Source organism: Saccoglossus kowalevskii, chromosome 5 (genome assembly GCF_978046115.1).
Source record: "Saccoglossus kowalevskii chromosome 5, keSacKowa6.1, whole genome shotgun sequence".
Classification (NCBI taxonomy): Eukaryota; Metazoa; Hemichordata; class Enteropneusta; family Harrimaniidae; genus Saccoglossus; species Saccoglossus kowalevskii.
In genome coordinates this window covers 21,270,442-21,282,265 of record NC_140645.1, presented here as the reverse complement: position 1 = coordinate 21,282,265, position 11,824 = coordinate 21,270,442, and the positions used below count along the sequence as shown (strand labels likewise).

The 11,824-nt window shown below is 33.4% G+C and overlaps 1 protein-coding gene across 4 annotated transcripts; it reads left to right on the top strand.

The window, feature by feature from the left end:
* The first annotated feature begins 514 nt into the window (after positions 1 to 514).
* Positions 515 to 9,050, top strand: LOC144358854 (uncharacterized). 4 transcript variants are annotated; one of them, XM_085499614.1, is made up of 4 exons: positions 515 to 579; positions 7,525 to 7,853; positions 8,205 to 8,294; positions 8,691 to 9,050. In XM_085499614.1, the coding sequence occupies exons 1-4, from the start codon at positions 546 to 548 to the stop codon at positions 8,865 to 8,867; spliced, it is 630 nt and encodes a 209-aa protein (XP_085355740.1). In that variant the 5' UTR covers positions 515 to 545; the 3' UTR covers positions 8,868 to 9,050. The 4 variants fall into 4 exon arrangements, with proteins under 4 accessions (XP_085355740.1, XP_077868397.1, XP_085355741.1 ...); XM_078012271.2 differs by lacking the exon at positions 515 to 579 and adding an exon at positions 5,474 to 5,608; XM_085499615.1 differs by lacking the exon at positions 515 to 579 and adding an exon at positions 5,502 to 5,568.
* Positions 9,051 to 11,824: the final 2,774 nt, after the last annotated feature.

Here is an 11,824-nt window from a genome sequence, read left to right as displayed (position 1 = left end):
GTTATTTAATCTTGGTTTGAATTATTGAATCATCTAAATAGTACAAAATGTAGTGTTCAAAATAATGGAGACGTTTTAAAAAAAGGGATGACTACTGACGCCCCTCTGGTGAAAACAGTTTTGTTGATATCATACAATTCCAAATGAGAGCAAATCATTGATATGCTGGTATTAAATGTAGTATTTCTAAAACGTCATAATATTATAATCATTCGTGTTTCAGTATTTCAATTTTACATATATTACGTTCTTGTTGTCAGTAACTTCAAGTTTGTTGTTTTACCTCGACTTTCTATGGACACTGATTCGACATACAATACATCAATATAGCTGACTCGTCTTGCCATACAGAAAGATACATCGATTGAAGGATTAAAAGATAACAAATATGCTAAAAATAATTAAATGATGACGTACATTACTTATATTGCGGACACATAGTTATAAATATAGTTGTCATCTGTGATATTCAAAATAACACAAACGTATTTGACAACTTACAAATTATATAGGAAATAGGACATTTAAAAATATTTACGGCGTAAATGATAGTAGTCACATGCAAAACAGACACAACAGGTTAGAATGTTTATTGTTAATATTTTGCACACATTCTCACTAGAATGTTTGTTTTTATAAACTTGATGTTATTTAATCTTGGTTTGAATTATTGAATCATCTAAATAGTACAAAATTTAGTTTTCAAAAAATGGAGACGTTTTAAAAAAGGGATGGCTACTGACGCCTCTCAGGTGAAAATGGTTTTGTTGATATCATACAATTCAAAATGAGAGCAACGGCAAGGTAAATACTACGTCTAATTATAGTAACACGTACTGCGTGCGTGACTCAAAGTACGTACGTACGCAGTACGTGTTTACTATAATTTGACGAAGTATTTACCTTGCCGTTTATTCGGTGTTATTTGCTTACTTTACTTCCTATGTCAACAGCAACTATGAGTTTAAAATTGGTTCGAATTATTCTGATATAAGAGAATCATCTAAATAGTAAAATATATAGTGTTCAAAATAATAGAGATTTTTCGAAAAAAGGTACGACTAGTGACACCCCTGTGACGAAAATGGTTTGGTTGATATCAGCGCAATTCAAAATAAGAACAAATGATTATTATGCTGGTTATAAATGGTAGTACTACTAAAACGTCGTAAATTTATAATCATTTGTATTTCAGCGTTTTAATTTTACATATATTTCATACTTTTTTTCGGTAAAATAAACTTCTACCTTGTTGTTTGCCTCGACTTTTTATGTGCACTGTTTTGACAAAGGACGCATCAATATAGCTGACTAGTCTTCTCATACAGATAGTCACATGGATTAAAAAATAACATAGTTGAGTGATGATAACACATATGCTAAAAATAATTAAATGATGACGTACATTACTTATATTGCGGACACATAGTTATAAACATATTTGTCATCTGTGATATTCAAAATAACACAAACGTTTTTGACAGCTTACAAATTATACAGGAAATACGACATTTAAAAATATTTACCGAGTAAATGATAGTAGTCACATGCAAAACAGACACTGAGCGGATTTTTGAAGGCTTAACAAAAGCACTACTTCTTTGATAATAAGGTTATTCTATTCTCAGAAGAAGTATGTTGCGTCAAATTTTCACTACAGTGGTTGTTTTTTAAGTGGCTCTTATTTAATCTCGGTTTGAATTATTCTCTTAGAAGAGAATTATCTAAATAGTAAACAAATATAGTGTTCAAAATAATAGAGATTTTTTTGAAAAAGGTATGACTACTGACACCCATGCGATACAAATGGATTCGTTGATATCAGCGCAAGTCAAAATAAGAACAAATCATTAATCTACTGGTAACAAATGGTAGTACTACTAAAAGGTCATATATTTATAATCATTTGTAATTTCAGCGTTTTAATTTTACATATATTTCATGCTTTTTTTCGGTTAAACAAACTTCCACCTTGTTGTTTACCTTGACTTGTTATATGCACTGTTTTGACAAAGGATGCATCAATATAGCTGACTCGTCTACCCATACTGATAGTCACATGGATTAAAAAATAACATAGTTGAGTGATGACGCACATTATGCCAAAAAAAACTTATGTTGCCCTCAAGTCGGAAAATTGAAAAATTGGGTCGGTCGGTCGATTTTTTTTTAAACTCGTGAAAACTAAGGATATCGTAAATAGCCGAGGTATATGGACTTCATAGTGCTCGGAACATGTCAGATAATTACAGACCAACCCGAGGTTAAAAGTCTCCACTTATCCCCCCGGGGACCGTGGGGGTCAAACAACGGCCCGGGATCGTTATTTTTTAGAGGAAAGACTTTGTACTGTTTAAAATGGGGAATTTTTAATATTTGAGCTTATTTAAAAAAAAGAAAAAAGAAAACGCGACCTAATATTCCATATTTTTCGGTCGGTCGCAGAGGGCAGCAACACAATTTTGTGTTGCCTTTAGCCATAGTGCGGATACATTGCAAGTGGGTAGCAAGTCTTCACAACAATAATACATGTTTGAGGTGTTTTATGAGCTTTGTTAAATATGCACGAGGAGCATTCAATAAGTAAACACCCCAGGTTGGTCCTCCAACCACGTCGTAACTTCAGAAATCAAGGCTGCATCATCTGGGAAAACGCTTTCCTTTCAACAACTTCATGGCTGGGAAGAGGGTGCAAGGTCAGAACAGTAAGGGGGTGGGGAAGGATTTCATAGCCACACGCCCGTGCTTCTGATCTGACGACATGCGATTTGTGGTCCGGAGTTTTGTCATCAAGGAGGAAGATACCTTTGCTGATCTTGCCCAGCCTCTTGATTTTGATAGCTTCTCTTAATTTCATCAAAATCGAAGCGTAATATACCCCTGTAATTGTCACAGTGGTACCCTTCGCCAGGAAATCTGTCATCACTACTCCATCCAAGTCGCAGAAGACTGTGAGCATGACCTTGTCATCAGAAGGCTGCACCCTTGCCTTCTTTGGAGGGTCCAAGTGCTTCCACTGCATTGACTGGGCCCAAGTTTCATCCTGTTTATTCAGTCTTTTGAAAAACTTCGACTCAACTTCTTGACACATCTCCAAATTCATCCTCGAGAACTCAACGCATTCTTGTTCTGGAAAGGTGTCAGCAACCTGGGAAACCATCTGGCAGACACCTCATGCATATGCAAATGGTCATGAATGATAGTTTCTACACACTGTGTACTAATCTTGACCTCTTGGGCTATTTGGCGAACAGTAATGCGTCGATCTTCCAAAATGGCGCGACACTCATTTGGCTCAATTTCACACCTGACTCAAACACCTCAAACACCTGTAAATCATAAACCACATTTAGTTTAGAGCTGTTTTTGCAACATAACCCATTGAGATGTAAATCATTACAGTGCAACATTTCATCTAGATCAGACAATTGGAATTGGGTCAGTTGCATTACTTATTGAACGCCGCTCGAATGTTGTTTACTAATTGTTTCCATATTTGTATTCATTTGGTAGACAGATCTATGAGTATCCGAATCACTGAGTTGAATTTGAATTATTTGCACATAGTACGAAGTCTTTTTTGTGTCATGTGTGGGAATCATGACTGTATATGTCTTTATACTGTTTCCTCGGCTTTTCTCGGTCTAGTATTGAAATTCAATGGTCACCTGAATGTTTATATTTACTTTTAGTCATTTACAAAATTCTACAATAACAATACAATTTGCTACAGTTTGCTAACTGATATATACATTAACCATCGTTTTAAATATGGTCTACAGAAGTGGCTAACAAAATATAATAACTCTCATAACATACAGGGTCTTTGGGATTTCATGAAATTCAAGTAACCAGAAGTGCGTTCAGTAAGCATAAATCCAAAAAGAGGCGTGAACTAATTGATGAAAATAGAGCTGAGTGAAAATGAAACAAACTAGAATATGATTATTTGACAGCAGGGGAAATTGTTTCTGGTAAGGTAGAATGGGGGAAAATGGGGGGGGGGATACCAAATATTTTGTAGATCTAGAAAATATGATGCAAAATAATCAAAAATTACACAATTATTTGATTTTTCTGGAATGCTTTTATTAAATCCAATTGATATACATAATCATAGTCACGAGTTTAATCATAGTCTCTATGTGTCACGTTGTCTCCGCTACTGTAAAGATATCAGTTATGTATTTTTCTAAAATAATGAAAACATACCTAAACTCGAACCTAAACTGTGTGTGTGTAGGAGGAACTTAATTCACTAAACAGTATGAACAAAAATAAAACACCGAGCAATGATAGTTGATAGTTGAATTCTGGCTTCTAATTAGCATATGTTATATTTTAAATATGCTTTGAATGACTCATATGAAAAGATATGTCTGCCAAACAGTCAATGTCAAAGGGTAATCATATTGATAAAAAAAGTTAAGAGATATAATTCAAACTGCCGTCCAATAACTTTGCTCAACACAGATTATAAACTTGCAGATAGACGTAGTGCTAAACGATTTGAGAGGGTATTGGACATCAGGAAAACTGAAATAGTCTTCATTAAAATTAGACAATTGGTCAGTGTGTGCGTCTAATTAAAGGGCTTGTAAAATACACCGAAGATATAAATGAACCTGGTAGAGTAATTTTCAAAAAGCTTTTGACAGGCCAGAACAATTATGTTTAACTGAATCGTAAAGTTTAATTGTGGCACATATTTTATTAAATCAGTACATACATTCTATTTAAACGCACATAGTAATGTTACGACCTGAGGTAAATCCATCATTTCTAGGAGGTAAGGCAAGGGGATTCATTCAGATAATATGTTATCAACATAGTTGTCATCAGCGAAATTTAGAATAACTAAAACGTTTTGACAACTTACAAATCAATAAAAAAAACGAAACAAATATTTAAGGGAACAGACACTGACCGGACTTTCGACAGCTCACCGAAAACACTACAGGTTAGACTGTTAATTATGTTATTCTATTCTCAGAAGAGGTGCTCACTTTCTCTCTAGAATAGTTGTTTTTTTATAAATTTGCCGTTGTTTAATTTTGGTTTGAATTATTTGTCTTATATGAAGCATCCAAATAGTACGAAATATATAGTATTCAAAATTATAATTGTTTTTTTTAAATTTTCCCATGCAATGACTGCTTACACTCCTGTGACGAAAATGGTTTGGTTGATATCAGCGCAATTCAAAAAAAGAACAAGCCATTAATATGCTGGTAATGAAAGGTCGTAATATTTAAATGTCATCAAAATGAAATCAATTCTGTTTTTAGTGTTTTAATTTTACATATACATATATTGATTATTTGTTTCTAGAAAAACAAACTTCTATCTTGTTGTTTTACCTCGAATGTTTATAATCACTGATTTGACAAGGGTCACATCTATATGATACGTCTTGCTATACAAAGGGTCACAAGGATTAAAAGGTAACAAAAATGCTAAAGTTGAGTGATGACGCACATTAGCCATAGTGCGGACACATACATAGCACTGTGAAATAGACACTGACTGGGTTTGCAAATATTGACAGTCCTCACGACAACAATACAGGTTTCACTTCTTTTATGTAATCTAAGACTTTGTTATTTATGTAAGTAGTTTCACTATTGTTGGCATGTATTCATTTGGTAGGCAAATCAATCCGTATCCGAATCAGTGATTAGAAGTCCTGTGTGAGTATGTAAGATGTGTACAGTCACGAGTCCACTCAAATTTACAGAAAGTTAGGCAGTGCTTGATTGTATTATGTGGGTTCAGACTATGATTTGCATGATGGTGTGGAAGAGTAAGGCCCCTAGGTTTGTATTTATTTTTTAGTTATTTTTTGAAACCTACAATTACAATTATAGTAAGCAAAATAAAAGGGGTTGACCCGATGACAATTCGAATGAGTGATAACGCAAAATGTAAGTCAAAACTATTAATCTGTTTTACAGTTTATTTTCAATGAAAATATTGATATGTCTCTCGCCCACACACACTTATTAAATTATAATACCTCTGTCGATGTGCCTGCCCATCTATTTTATGAAAATGCCTCACGACAATAACAACAGCATTCTTGTGGTTGATGGCCGATATATACATATAAAGTGATCCTGCTATTGAAAATGAGTTATGGTTATATGTACGCCGAACAAACCTAATATTTTATTTCTATTATGTTATACTAGTATTGACTAATTGATAAAACTACTGAACAAGACATTTACTTGCATAAACTATATTATTATTAATCTGTTATCATAAGTTACAGCGTGCCGTAATTTTGCGGTATTTTACGGGGTATTTTTCATCCTACCATATTAGGAAATGTGAATTCCAAAAGATGACATAACAAACGATGACCTTCCTGACATTTTACTGACTCCATCACCGCCATATGGAATACAGGGTCATGTACATTTTGGATTAAGCAAACAACGGATTTTTCACGCTTTCATTCCTGGTTTTGTACAATTTGGGCTGTAATTGTCCCATTGATGTGGATATTTGACGTTCAGCGGTACTTGGTTTGACCGAGGTTTGAAACATGGGGGCACGCGGTGGTATATCGTGTACGGGGATCGGCACGGCGATCTCAGACCCATCATCTGACCTGGGTAGATTTTTGGTAGAATAAAGTTTTTGTGTCCGTATGCTTGACAAATTATGTCGTTGATTACTTACTTACTTACTTACTTACTTACTTACTTACTTACTTACTTACTTACTTACTTACTTACTTACTTACTTACTTACTTACTTACTTACTTACTACTTACTTACTTACTTACTTACTTACTTACTTACTTACTTACTTACTTACTTACTTACTTACTTACTTACTTACTTACTTACTTACTTACTTACTTACTTACTTACTTACTTACTTACTTACTTACTTACTTACTTACTTACTTACTTACTTACTTACTTACTTACTTACTTACTTACTTACTTACTTACTTACTTACTTACTTACTTACTTACTTACTTACTTACTTACTTACTTACTTACTTACTTACTTACTTACTTACTTACTTACTTACTTACTTACTTACTTACTTACTTACTTACTTACTTACTTACTTACTTACTTACTTACTTACTTACTTACTTACTTACTTACTTACTTACTTACTTACTTACTTACTTACTTACTTACTTACTTACTTACTTACTTACTTACTTACTTACTTACTTACTTACTTACTTACTTACTTACTTACTTACTTACTTACTTACTTACTTACTTACTTACTTACTTACTTACTTACTTACTTACTTACTTACTTACTTACTTACTTACTTACTTACTTACTTACTTACTTACTTACTTACTTACTTACTTACTTACTTACTTACTTACTTACTTACTTACTTACTTACTTACTTACTTACTTACTTACTTACTTACTTACTTACTTACTTACTTACTTACTTATTTATTTATTTATTTACTTACTTACTTATTTATTTATTTATTTATTTATTTATTTATTTATTTATTTATTTATTTATAGGAAATATGTTTGAATCACTTTTATTTTGGGGTTTGATCATGATGGCAGTTGCATCAAAAGCTCAAGATTACCCTGGAAACCCTGCTAATGGCACTTGCATGGATTGTAATGATGCCATGTACGACAACGGAGTATGGCATGCTGTATGCACCGAGGATTTCCCCTGCCCACTTTACATAGAAGATATTGAAAATACTATTGAGGGGAAAGAAATTAGGTTTCACGCAACATATTATTTCGGAAATACAGCATTCCTACGTGGTACACGTCACTATGGGTTTGATGCAATACTCGCTTCACGAATTGGCTCAATTAACAAGAGTGATATAGTATGTTATTTCATAGTTCTCTGTCCATTTGTTTTAGCACACAATTGGAGATATAATTTTGCTAATTCATGGCAAACGTTATTGTGCTTTCAACACAACTAACTAATAGTATATTTAAGGAAATAATAGTGTAACTGCTTATATTTTAATATCCCAATATGTGTGTTTGTTGGCTACTAAGTTAGACCCTCGCAGCATGGGTTGAAGTGTAATAAACTCCTAACAAAGACAATTTACTGAACAGTGAGAAATTCACAGAGAATAATGAACAACAATGTGACCTAACATGGTTGTTATTCTGTATTATATTAACTAAAATCGTTGATTGTATTGACATACATTATTATACAGGGTACTTCAGCGGTACCAACGGAAAATTGTCAACGATGTGAGGTCGATGTAATAGAAGATGCATGGGTCCAATTTGTTTGTAAAATTGTGGTGAGTATCTTGCGATGACTATTTATATGTCGAGATAAGCATAAAATAAGCATAAAATCATCAACATAATCCTATTGAAAGTTTAGGTAGCGATTAGGGTTTGATGGTATGATGGTTTGATTATTATACCATTTATGTCCTTCATTTTGTTGAAAATATATTATCATAATTCACACTATATAAACTAAAACAACTCAAAATGCTATCAACTACTATAATGGATTGTTTGAATTTGATATCATAATACTAGCTGGAATAATGCATTTAACTTATGGTAACTGAATTGTGTGAAATGTAAGAAAACATTTGTTGGGAAAAAGTTGTATGCGTTTGTTTGTTATTGCATTTCAACATTTTCTTATTCGATTCCTTGATCAATGTTTCCTTCACATATAGGACTGCCCTTCAGCCATCGCCGAGCAAGTCGAGTTAAAAGCGTCACTTCCTGAAAAAGATTCAGTTCGTGATAGAATATGTTTGACTCGCAAACGTGATGTGTATACCATCTATACCTGCCAAATGTACTCTGATGATCCTAATATTGTTGATCATATAATTCAAGCTAGTACATAGAAGAATGGGAGTTACTTATTCTTGTACCAGTTATCAATAGTTAAGTTCTTTTAATTGCGTAGTTTGTGATATCATTTTACTTTAGACCACGTGTTTTAACATGTATACATTATAATAGCTGCAAGGCTTTATTTGACTTGTACACATCATTCTAAATGAAATAAACTGCATGAAAGAATTGAATTCGATGTTTTAATCTAGACGATAAGAAAACGTTTGACACAATATTGGTCAACAGAAACGTCATCACCTAGTATTCACCACAATCTTACAAACAGTTCGACACCATTCGTCTTCGTTTCATGGGAGACAACACGTTTGGCGTGGTTGCATAGTCTGTGAATTTCCATTACCACATCGTTTTGATATTTTGCACCCATATACTCTTATTACCCAGTTTATCGTCTCGTATGCAATACTGTAGATTTATATGTAGATTTTCAACCATCTCCCATATTATGATAATTGCAAAAACATGGTTTCATGCATGTTTCAGGAAAATTAGCAATGAATTTTTGACGAAGATGTAACACATACTTACAGTGAGAAACATCGAATATTTTTTGGAGATTAAATGTCAATACTATTTTTTCTGAACGCATAGAACCTGAATCAGCCACTTCTAGAAATGTACAGTTTCAAAATCTTTAGGGGCTCACAGAGATATTATACTGTATAAACGGAGGCGTGTACAGGAAGCGTGTACAGACATCTTATTACCACAAGAGACAGGCTGCAAATCGACGCTGACAATCTGTGGTTGTGGAGTTTTATATACAAGCTTTATATTAATATTTGACATGCAAAAACACCATATCATATATCTACATCATACCTTCATTTCACTTATCAGTATATTTAGCACGCAATGCAATTTGTTCGACCCCTTTGTTATGTATTGAACCACGGATGAGTATATGTTATTTGAACGATTCTCGGGGGGGCAGGTTTCAACTTATTTCATCACTTATTTCGTTTAGTTACCTATCTGTGATGCTTTTGAATATGGGTACGTGTTTCCAAATAGAATTTCACCCAAATGTACTATTAAGTTTTTTTATTAATATTCTTGGGGGAAAAATTTCAATTTATATCGTCATGTTTACGCCCACTGGTACGTTTTGGATTTAGATTACAAATACAAAAAAAGTTCCCAGTTCTACTTCAAGAAAAATGAGCTTGGCTACTTGTTTTAAAAAAATGTCATTCAAATGTACAATTATGTGTTTTTCTTACATATTTTTAAGTACTGAAAATTACGTATATTTCCTGTCTTGATAGACAGCAAAGGTAACAAACTGGAATGCAGCAAAATATATGACTTTCGAAGAACCTTTCATGTGTTCTTCTCTAAGGGCTCCTCCACAGAAAACTGTGAAGACGCTAATCTTATCAAAATTATTATTGTGTTGAAGAGCTCTGTATTTACTAATCCCATAGTATATGCCTAATATTCAGATTGTAAAGTCAAACAAGACTGCGTGAAGAGCTACAATCCTGACTCTTCGTAAGTCACAAATCAAATAAAGTTCCCAATCTCATAAACGAATGCAACATAGAGCATTCTGGGGAAAGTAACACGCTGTGATACAATTACACATGAAGGCCTGGTTCTAACAAAATAGGCCATCCTATGTTTAAAAGGGAACATTTTCAGTTATTTTTTTCGTCGATAAACGAATGTCATTGGAAGTGAATCAATAAAACACTGTTCGAGTGGAATCGTTTTCAGCAAGTTGAGCAAATATGATGGAAAACAAATGTTGTACATTCAAGTACCCTCATTTATTCGCTGTATATTATAATCTATCCATTGCTTGGATGATATTCTATAATAAGATATGACCCATCCGATTTGAACCCACGCATGCTAACCAAGTGTAAATCACTCACGTGGAATTGTGGCGCCATAATTTCCTAGCATCGAAATAGGAGTCAATTGAAAATCGATATGTATAGCAAACCACCATCGTCGTGCTAGACAAATATACAATTTGTCATATTCATATATATGTATATAAATCAGGTCTTCTACATTGTGTAGTGTTGTTAAACATGTGATTATAAAACTTCCTATAACAATTCATATCTTGTCAAAATCTTGCTTGCAGTATAACGTTACCTGGTGTATACATGTTTATGAAGTTACATATAACACATGTACTGTAAAACTCAATTGTCCACTTTCCTGTATTTTATTCGAATAAAATTCCAATCTCAGACATGTATTCCTAGAATCATGTTCACATGTCACTTAAATATCTGTCTTTAGTAAGCTGAAATTAGGTAAATTTATTTGGAAATCATTAGTCGGTTTTGCGTCCAAAAATTAGGCTGAGCTAAAGGCGTCAAATATTGGATTGACATGATCGACAGCAAATATTAATAGCATTTGTTAGTTCAGTTTGTTATTCATGCCTCATTATGCAATCCTTAATAGCAGGCGGAAATTAATTAATATGTTCAAATGTGTTTTGCAAAAACGTAATGAAACAAATGTCCCAACACTTGACACTTTATTTCCACTACTGAGAAACGATTGACTGAAAAGTGTACAAAGAAATAAAACACTCAAGTAAACAATACATTTCACCTAATCGATCGGTGTGTATAGGGTACATTAATATTACTATCCTCACATTTAGTGACTACCTCACAATTGTAAAATATCACAAAAAGAAATACATGAAATTATGGTGGAGCATGCGTGTAAACTTGAATCACATATATATGGAGCGATGACCTCAAACAGACATCGCATACAGTCAACAATTCGTAATGAAGAAATCACGTGTATTGCTCACAGTATAGTTGGACCCCATCAACTAAAACTTTGCTTAGTGTAGCTCACTGCTCTGCTTTTTCTCGGTATCTCAACTACAGAGGGCGACAAGTATGTACAATAGCAAGTATGTATAATGTTATTTTGCCGTAACACAAATCATGTGCACTTTTAG

Excerpts from the sequence above, each read along its gene's own strand:
- LOC144358854 (XM_085499613.1), top strand. The coding sequence starts at position 6,551 with ATGGGGGCACGCGGTGGTATATCGTGTACGGGGATCGGCACGGCGATC. Across the intron at positions 6,621-7,524 it reads AGACCCATCATCTGACCTGG|GAAATATGTTTGAATCACTT; the intron begins GTAGATTTTTGG and ends ATTTATTTATAG. Across the intron at positions 7,854-8,204 it reads CAATTAACAAGAGTGATATA|GGTACTTCAGCGGTACCAAC; the intron begins GTATGTTATTTC and ends ATTATTATACAG.